Raw genomic sequence first — 10,311 nt, 5'->3', positions numbered from 1 at the left:
AAAAGTTACCGGCAAAGGACTTTTATTATCCTGAACAGAAAGAATATTTGAAGACTCTTTAAGGTTATTCTCCTTTCTGCAAAGCTGATCCAAGGGAAGAGGAGCTGGGCTGGAATATTCATCACTGTCCTGGAGGCTGGAGCGTTCCAGTTCCTCCAATAAGGCATCTACATCATAAGAAACAAGAAAATAGTAATATAGAATATTTAAGTCTCTGGAATTATTTTCTCCTTAAATATCCCCACTGCGCCCCCATTCATCTCTTCCTCTCTTGGGTTAAGGCTATTTTCAAACATCTTCCCTTACTCTGTTTTTCAGTTCAAGAATATGATGTATCCTATCAGGAGACGTTTAATGCCTCCACAAATTGTGGCTTGTTTCTTATTTTCTATGGTTGCTTTCAATTTCATAGTCTCATTTTCTAATTTGACTTCTTAAATTGCAGCTTTTATCACTCATTTAGGGAGGATTGTCCACAAAGATCCCCAATTAGAAAAAAATAAATTCTAAATATTTTCTTATCAGAAAAATATAAGTAATTATATTGCCATTTTTTTCTTTACCACTGATGTATTCTGAGAGAATATATTACCATTTTTCAAAATGTACCAGGACAATAACACTTATTTTTAATCCTAATGTTTTTTTTTAATCTTAAAACTCAAGAATTATCCCAAGAACATAATAAAATTCTCAAAACAAAGTGTAAGTATTCTGTCTTTATGTTGTAGAAAGAAAGGGGGGTTGGGGAGGAAACTTAAATATTACAAAATCAAGTAAGATGTTGCAATTCGAATAGTTTATTTCTCTTGTAGTTTTCTTGGGAAAACCAATGGAGTTTACAAGTATTATACTAGTATCTTTCTGCTCAGTTTACACATTTCATGTAATCATCCTAATGTTTTGAGGCAGATATTATCACCCTCATTTTGCAGAAATTGGTTTAAAATAATATGAGGTAGAAGGAATGGGTGGACATATATATGAAACAAGATTGGTCAAGAGGTGATGATTGTTTAAGCTAGTTGACAGTCTATCAGATATCATTAAACTATTTCTGATACTTTTGCATATTGTAAAATTTTCTCCAATAAAAGATTTTTTACAAAGACGAACAAAGTAAAGGAAAGAAAACTAAGGTAGAAGGAGGAAGTAAAACTTTTTGTCTGAGAATTTCATTAGTCAAATCTCAGAATTCCAAATTTTTATTCTGTACCTCTCAATTAAGATAGAGGCCCTTTCTTTTCTATTTTCTAAGCTTTTTTTCAACCCACAGTTCAAGATCTTACTGAATTCAAAATAAAAAGCCATTTTATAACACAGAATAGGGGAGGGAGGAGACCAGACTACTAAGAGCAGCGAGTTACCCTCAGAAGCACCAGCTAAGCAAAGTTAATAAAACTCTCCTTTCTGGGTCATGAGTCAACAGGCCTTTCTCTTCCTGTTTCCTGTGAGTGTGCGTATCACCAACACTCTGACGTTATGCCCTTTGCCAGATTCTGTAATCTGAAGATGACTAATTTCAGTATGACAAATATGGATTACTGGGGAGGGGGGGTACTAGACTGAAAACTCCGCAGTTCTTCTCGTAGTCCTTTACCTGTGGAAATGCAATAATATCAACATTAACATGAAAGGAGTAAAGTGAGGTCTTTTGGGTTGTAAGGATCTTGTTCTGAGCCAGAGCTTGCTCCTGGTTCTTCTTTACCTATCATCTGCATATAACGAGGGTGTAGGTAAAACTTCTGGGTGGATACAAGCTGCTATTCTCCGAAGCAGTACTGCAGAGAGGAAATATTTGCTCACCTGAGCTAATCTGTCTTCAATGCTATTTCTCTGCATGTGGCGAAAAAAGATCCACCCCAAGTTTCCAGGGCAAGTTATTGGACTGATGACAATTTGGAGAAACTGCTGAAGTGTAGCCATCAACAGCCTGTTGAGACATAGCCAATTGGATAATCTACGCAAATGTTAGTGTCCAGGCTGCTTGGAACTTTCTACATTTCTGGACAAGATTTCTCTACCAGCCATCCTGCTTGGGAAATGCAAAACTATACACTTTTTTCTTATCTGGGTTATTCCATTGGCTGGAACATCTGAACCAATACACTTCTAAAATAGAAAAACACCTGTAGCTTAATTAATTTTGATGTGCGTTTCTCCTGAGAGTAATATTGAACAAGTTATTTTGTTTTTCTTAGTTTTTTCATGTGAAAAAAAAGTGAATAATACCTATTTTAGAGTGTTGCTGCAGGCACTAACATACAGATGTAAAAATGTCTAGTTTTAGCCTGAGTCACTGAATAAGTATTAGTTCCCTTTTGAATTAACTGCATGGAAACCATTAGGTGTCAAAAAAAAAAAAAAGAACCCTAGCAGAACTTCAGATTCCCCCAACATATAGATGAGTAGAATTTAGATCCTACCCCAAGTCCTAAGTAGAGTCTATCCTAGTATCAAAATAGACTTTACCTCCAATACAGTTCAATATTTATTAAACACCACCATGTTCTCTTCATTAACATCTCTTCCCTCCTGTTATTTGCCCTTTTCCTTCCTATATTTCTCCAGCTTTAAAATTATACCCCAAACAATTTTTTAAAAAAGACAATGTGCAATATATTGTTGTAGTTGTCGTTTGCACTTTTGACACCCCCTAACCCAAACACGCACAAATCCAAGACACTGTGGAATTAATACAGCTTGGAATTTGGGTAAAGGTTAGTAGCTCAATGTTAATTAGGATGCTGGCAACAAAAGTTGGCAAAGGCTATGGAATGAATCCTAAGAATGACAAACCTTACATTGTTCCAAAGGTTTGAAATGCGGGACCTCTCTGGGTAATGTGGCTAATAGTTCCACTGCTGGTTTTAATCGTTGTAGAGTGGAAGGAGGCATCATATTTTCAGGCCATAGTAATCTGTTCCTTCAGAATTCCTCTGAATAAAAAGCTTAGCAACAAAATCACTGGAGTTAGAGTGCTGACTTCTTGATTTAATACTAAAACATGGAACAAATGAAACCACCCTGGCCTTTCTCCAACCTCTGCAGATTCCTCATTCTGTACTTCTATTCCATTTTCCTCTGAACACTGCCCGCCCTTCTTTCTTTTTCTCTCCAAATCAAATCTCTGTCATTGCCTAGCTGTGTGTGCCTGGCTACTGGAGATCCCGAGAAGAAAAATGGCCATAATGAAATGACAATTTCAATCACAATTCAGTTCAAAAGCATTTGTTAAGAGTTTACTCTGTGGTTAGCACCAAACTCTTGCCTATTTTGCCACTGCAAACAGTGAACCAACAGTTCCTCAAAACAATCATAGTTCCTCAAGCTTCCCCCTTGGTTGGGCTGAGAACAGAAGTAAAAATAAAATCTTCCACTACTACTCTCAGTCTGGTTAGAAGTATACCCTATCACACATGGAGAGGGCAGCCAAGTCTTCATTCCCTCAGAGTTTCTCTGCCAAGAAGCTCCTTACTCACCCAACTCTTCCATTGTCCCGCATCCAAGATGCCCTTGTCTCACAGGTTGTGAGGAACTCCTTTGGCATGTGCTGAAGAGGAGGACCGCAAAGGAACTGAATGAGACAGTGTAAAGCAGCCTCTATAACCCTTTTTTGGTTCCTGTATTTGCTTAGCACTTCCTCTCTTTTGATTTGGTGAATTTCTTCTTCTTCTTTTTTTTTTTTTTGCGGTAGGTCAGTTTTAAAAATGGGATTGACATAGAAAGGCAAGTAGTAAGATTTGAGTTCTGGTAGTGCATTGGCCAGGGTAATAAAGATTCAAAATTAATTTTACAAAATTTGAGCACCTACTATGTGCCAAGATTTATCTTGAATTCATGGGAATGGCACATTTACACTTGTTTTTTTCCCAAGTGTAGGTGTCGTACTGTAACTGAGCATCTGCTTTTTTTTTTCTTTTTTTCTGTGAAGCTGGGGAACCATAGAGGCACAGTCTCCTTCTTAAAATTTTCATCAGAGTTAACCAGGATGCAGTTCATTTTGCTTTTATTTACTTAATTATTCAGAATTTATACTTACCTGCAGGTAATTTCCTGAATAGATTGTAAATGCTTTAAAAGTAGGACAGAAGTAATTCATGTTTGCATTCTCAGGGCCCAGCTTATTCAGTGGTCCAAAATGTAAATTTATAGGGATCATGAAGAATGAAGCTGGAAGATTTAAGATATCAGTCGCTTAACTGAGGACATCTTAATTAAGTATAATCCCCGGCTGGTTACATTGCCTTATAGCAGTTTCTCTGAAAAGTGACACTGGGGGTTAGCTTTTCACCTTTTTTAGCACTGTGATTTTGTTCACTTTGAATAAAAGTTTTACAAAAGGCCTACTGTGAGAAGGTACTATATAAAGAACTATAATTATGGCCCTGGGAAATAGATTTTATCTCCATTTTTACCAGTGGTGAAATAGGTTCAAGGAATCGTAACCTGCCAAGATAATAATTAATCAGTAGTAGCTTTGCTACTTACTATTATACAATCCAGATTTAATTCCAAAGTCTGTGATCTTTTTTCTACAACACAGTGGTCTTTTTTTCAAAAGAATCATTCATTCTCCAATTCTCCATTCCATGTGTTTCTAAGACTTCTTTTTTTGGGGGGGGGATAGATTTCCCCCTCTGTATTACTTTGACCAGCCATTGGATGTCAGTGCTGTTCCAAAAGTCTGCTCAGTGCAGTTTGAAAAAATTCCCATTGACACTATGCCACAATTATTACAACTGAAAATGACATTAGCCCTGTGACAGTGTGAAACACTCAGTAGAGAATATAAAACTTCTGCCTAATCTTAAAGTGTTAACTGAGTCAAAATACTGGAAGGAAAAATGTACTTCAGCACTGGTCTACAGTTTAAATGATTAATGTGAAATTTAGAATTGGATCCCAGGTCTTGTTTCCATCTTCTTTCTTCTGGAGCTTTTAACCCCGGATGCTTTATTTTTCAGGGTTAAAGGACTGCTCTTCCAAACCGATCCTTTATTATAATGGATGAAAGGAAGGAGTGGGAGAGGCCCACTGCATCACCGACTGTAACTTGTAGATGAGCAAATGGAAATTCCCTTTCATGCACCAGGAAGACAACTTAGCTACACACGCTAGTGGGCAAAAAAGTAATTTCTGATAAAGCTGCTATCCCGACTGTGCTTCCTGTGTAGCAGAAACATTTATAAACCGCAGAAGCAGGTGGCTTCCGGGCGGGGAGCTAGACAGAGACCTTCGGCTTCTCTGTGTAAGTTACCAGAGTCACGCTAACAACCCTTCACCCCGCCCTCCAGGTCAGGGACCGTAGCCACGTTAAGCAGCAAATGCCAGCTCCTTGATGCCCCAACAACGTCTACTATGAAAGCAATTTTACAATTCGTTTCACAAATTTTATTACGAGCCAACTGAGTAGTGGGCATTGTGCTAGAGCCCCGAGGACCCGACGGAACCAGATTCAGTCCCCGAGCTCCAAGGGCTCACAGGTGAGTGGGTCAGCCACTGGATGATGAGACGAATTTCACCGTAGACGTGAACGCTAGCCAGTCCCAGAGGTGTCCCTTGACCTAACCAAGGTAAGTAAGGGCTATTAAGTGGCCACCCCGGAAAAACTACGCCAACGCCAAGTTATAAAGAAAGAAAAAGTAGGAAAAACCCGCCCAGGCTGTCCTGACCAGGAATTGGCTCAACATTTGAGCCCGGATATAAGGCAGTCGTCGTGGCCTAACCCGGAAATACTGCCTCCCTGAAAAAATAAACTGGAACTGCGGAGAGTAAACTACTTTTCCCGTCGTGAATCAGTCAAAACCTCCCAGCAGCCTCTCCACCTCCGGCTTCCTATCTTTTTTTCTCAAGCATACGATAAATAGGACTTCAACTCCCAGGATGCCCTTGGCTTAGTTAACCGCGCGCATGCGCCAGGAGGCGGGTCTTCGTTGCCCACGACCCCCACCTCCATTCTATCGCCGCCATTTTTTCGGAGACTTTCATCCGGCAGCCGACGGGGCTTTTTTTCTTAAAGGAGAAGCGACAGCGCAAAAATATTCCCCCCTTCTCCCCGCACGACCTGGCGGCGCTAGGGACAGGAAGGCCAGAGACAGGAAAGCGAGGTCGGGGTGGAAGCGGAAGAACGCCCACACTACTTTTGCGGCCTAAAGAAGAAGGATAGAAAGCGCCCTTGTGGCATTCGCGGCGCCTTAGGGAGGCAGGTGCGCGCGCACCCAATCAAGGATGCGCGTGAGGCGGGGAAAGAGGTGCGTTTTCTTCCCACTCACCTCCCTCGCGAGACCTGCCCCTCCCACTGCCCCTAACGCGCAGTGAACTCCAGAGGGGGGGAAAAGGTCACTTTGGGATTGTCGCGAGACGAAGCCGTTTAACGGTGAGAACGGGAGCGCGGGGAAGAAAACCTCGCGCGCTCCCTCGGAGCCGTTTCCTGATTGGTTGAAGCAAGGGGCAGGGGCGGGAACTGGGCACGTCGCTGCGTGTGAGACTGCGAGGGCGGGGCAAGGAAGCCCTTCCACCTCTCCAATTGGACCGCTGAGCGTCTGTGGCGGCCGGGCGCGCGCGCGCCGCCGCGGTAGCGGACCCTGAGTGGCAGGGGGCGGGGGGGGCACTCTCGGAGCCGGGCGGAGGGGAGGGGGGAAAGAGGAGCGCAGGGTGAGAGTGAGCCGGACGCTCCGGGAGGCGAGGGGGGCGGGGGGAGTAGCGCCGCGGCCGCCGCTACCTCCGCCTCCGTCGTCTGGGACGAGGGGGTGGGGGACGGACAAGCCCCGATGCCGGGGGAGACGGAAGAGCCGAGATCCCCGGAGCAGCAGGACCAGGAAGGGGGAGAGGCGGCGGCGGCCAAGGCGGCTCCGGAGGAGCCCCTACAACCGCCTCCTGAGGCGGCGGCGGCGGCGGCGGCGCCTGCAGGGACCACTAGCAGCCGCGTGCTAAGGGGTGGTCGGGACAGAGGCCGGGCCGCTGCGGCCGCCGCCGCCGCCGCCGCCGCCGCCGCTGCCGCTGTGTCCCGCCGGAGGAAGGCCGAGTATCCCCGCCGGCGGAGGAGCAGCCCCAGCGCCAGGCCTCTCGACGTCCCAGGGCAGCAGCCCCAGGCCACGAAGTCCCCGTCTCCAGTTCAGGGCAAGAAGAGTCCGCGACTTCTGTGAGTAACGCAGTCTTTCAGGCGGTGGGAAAGACCCCCCTCTGTCCGCACGCAACCCTCTCGGCTCCCGTAGCGCCCACTCCACGTGACACCCTGCCTGCGCTGCCCCCTGCCGGCTCCGCACGCCAGATGTCACACCGGTTCCCCGTGAGCTTTCTGCGCCCCTCCTGTCCGCTCCCGGTGCCCTCTGTCCGTGGGGCCACTTCCCCACTACCTGAAGTCACTCTCTGTAGGGTACATCTCTCCTGCTCCCTAGTGACCCACCTCTTTCCTGCTGCCCGCAGGCTTATCCCTCACTCTGGCATCTGCACCCCCTTTGTCAGCCTATCCCTTTCCCTTCGGCGGCTCTCCAGTATTACATCACATCCCCATTAGGAAATTCAGAGCACGATCCTAGCCTTCAAAAATGCGCTCCCTTGTTCCCATTAATTAGCTCAAGAGCTAATTGTACACGTATGTTTATGTGGCTTTTTCCACTCTTCTAAATTTTCACATCACTTTTTCATTTTAGGAATCTGATACTTATGGTTGGGGGTAAAAACGTGGCTCTGCTGATTATAAGTATAGAGTATGTCGTATACCAAGATTAGATGAATATTTAATTTTTGTTTTTACGAAGTAGCATGTGTTTTATCTTTGTTTTTACATATATTGTGATGTAGAAACTTCATCCTTAAAATTAGACTCATAGGAGAGGAATTTCTTTATTACCTAGAGGTAATAGAGGAACCAGGAACAGGTGGCCAGAAGCATAAATAATGTTCGTATGTTAAGAATACTAAAGTATGCAAGTTTGTAGATTTTAGAAATTAATTATATTAGCTGTTGAATTCATTACTGAAAACATCACTTATGCCCTTTGACTTTCAAGTGAAAAAAATTAGTAAAGGCAGGGAAAATTGAAAGGGCGGGCGCATGTGTCAGTTTTAAGTGTTCCTTTTTCCCTCAGTAGATATAATGGTAAGGTTGGGCTTACACTAGACCCAGTAGATTTAAAGCTTAAAGCAGACCCATTCCAAAATTAAGAGTTAAGTCTGTCACTTGGCACGCTTGCTTTACAAGCCTCTCAGAAAGAGAAATAAAATTTAGAGGTAGTCATATTGTGGTATTAGCTATGCTTTCAAATTTTTGGATGTTATTTAAGTTAACAATATTGAGAGAATTTATTGTGTAAACTACAGTTCTTCGGTGCACAAAAATAATCTGTACTTACAAATCGTTGGGCTGCAATTAGAATACTAATTGCTGTAGATGCATTTCATATTTACAAAAATTTTAAACTTCTATGTTTAATCTCTTATAAGTTTGGAAAGATATATGTCATTTATCTGATTGGGATGTAAATTCCTTGAACAAATTCCTTAACCTACCTGTGCGTCAGTTTCCTTATCTATAGTGGGTAATCCCTACAACATGAGTTTGTGACAGTTAAACACAGCATGTGAAGCACTTAGCACAATACCTGGTACATTGTAGATACAAAGTAAAAGTTACTGTTTCGAGGAATGGTAGCATGCTAGAGGTATGAGTGGTTTGTGGTGATTTTTTTCATGTAGATTCTGCAAAATAGGATGTTTTCATTTTTTTCTATTACCAGACCTAGAGAGGGTAATACTTAAAATATTTTTAAAATTGCCTTCCAGTCTCACCTACCACTTGATAGTTAAATATGCCTATATTTCTTAAGATAATTGTACCTAGAGTGGTAATTTTACCTGCCATCATGATTTATTTTTTCCGTAACTTCAGACAAAAAGCATTAATGAGTCTTTACTTCACCATATAAATGTTACAAATGAACTTAGATGAAGATGACTTAATCTCTTCAGTTTTGTCTCCACAGTATTTCTTGTGAGGTGGAAGAAATCACTTTTATCATTTGATTTCATGAAAGATAGTAGTGATAAAGATTTTTTTTATCCTTATCCAAGCTCTGCAGTTGGTGTTCTTACCTTTTTTCAGCCCTATAATTATCTGTTGACTGTATTTAAAATTATACAATTTTGATCAGATTGTTAAAACAAATTTTCATCATGATAGTGTTTTTGTTACACAGTTTCAGCTTACTCCATGGCCTGGAAGTCAAAGGAGTCGTAAAGCATTTCAGCTTGGCAAACCTTTCTTTGAGTAGTAACTCAGCTTGGTACTATTATGCTGAACTAGGAGGTAGAACGAAAACTGAGACATGGCCCTTTCTTCAAGGACCTTGAAGGATAAGGGCAAGATACATTGATTAGTGGAAGTGTGTCAAACGTGTGCATAGTTTACAGATTTTCAGTGATAAAATACATTTTAAAACTATTTTTCCTGCTTAATTTAATCCTTAAGACATGTCAAGACGTTTTGAGTATCAGTGTACTGAACCCTGCAGGGTCAGGTGTCTTCTGACTTTGATTAATCTGTATTTTCCAAATAACATTATGACAATTTTAAAACAGAAGTAAGAAATTTAATTTCTATATAAATTACTTGTTCCATTCAGGTCCTTTTTTTATATCCTAGCTTTTTCCCCCATAACATCTTAGTAATCAGCTGTGTAACCTACATTTCATTCTCTTGATTAAAGAAATAGTAAAATACACAATAGCTTAAAAGATCAATAAATACATAGATTTGGGTTGATTGAAGCCTCTGTCCCCATTGGAAGGCAAGATAATATAGTGGAAAAAGCATTGGACTTAAGTCAGAAAATTTCAAGTCCCATCTTACTTTGTACACTCACTCAGTGACCTTGGGCAAGCCACTTAACTTCTTTAGATCTGCTTGATCTATAATTGATACTTTCTGAATTTGTGAAATGAGCTTTATAGTTGACTAATTAGCTTACAGTTTTTATAAACTTTCTTAAGTTTATAATAGCTTCTTTTCACATTGGAATGTTTAATTTTTTTAATAAATATATTCCACAAGAAACATGGTAGCATTGGTATATAGCATTGGTATAGTAGTTTTCGGATACAGTTTTTTCTGTTTTATAATTTAAAATATCCGTGCTTTCTGCTAATATGGAAACAGTGAAATTGTCAAACTAAGACTAGGTTAAAATGCAAAATAATGACTTTTCAGTCTGCCTTATAATATATCTTCTGTTTACCCAGTGCATTTTAGAACTTAAAACTTCAGTAACAGATACTTTTTAAAACTTAAATTTAGCTACTGAGTAACTA

The 10,311-nt window shown here is 41.5% G+C and overlaps 2 protein-coding genes across 2 annotated transcripts in view; one reads left to right on the top strand and one right to left on the bottom strand.

Moving 5' to 3' along the window:
* Positions 1-3,623, bottom strand: part of LPXN (leupaxin) — a 69,334-nt gene extending 65,711 nt beyond the window's left edge. The window contains exons 1-2 of the mRNA XM_012643866.1: positions 3,483-3,623; positions 10-167 (exon numbers count right to left, since the gene is read on the bottom strand). Of these exons, the coding sequence (XP_012499320.1) occupies positions 10-167; positions 3,483-3,495 (171 nt within the window). The 5' untranslated portion in view covers positions 3,496-3,623. The remainder of the gene's footprint in view (positions 1-9; positions 168-3,482) is intronic.
* A 2,978-nt stretch (positions 3,624-6,601) lies between these two features.
* The window catches only part of ZFP91 (ZFP91 zinc finger protein), a 37,475-nt gene continuing 33,765 nt past the window's right edge, over positions 6,602-10,311 (top strand). Inside the window, 1 exon segment of the mRNA XM_012643967.1 lies at positions 6,602-7,156. Within this exon segment, the coding sequence (XP_012499421.1) occupies positions 6,774-7,156 (383 nt within the window). The 5' untranslated portion in view covers positions 6,602-6,773.

Source organism: Propithecus coquereli, unplaced genomic scaffold (assembly GCF_000956105.1).
Source record: "Propithecus coquereli isolate 6110/MARCELLA unplaced genomic scaffold, Pcoq_1.0 Scaffold202, whole genome shotgun sequence".
Lineage (NCBI taxonomy): Eukaryota > Metazoa > Chordata > Mammalia > Primates > Indriidae > Propithecus > Propithecus coquereli.
Note: the sequence above shows the minus strand (reverse complement) of the source record. Positions and strands in the feature narration are given on the sequence as shown.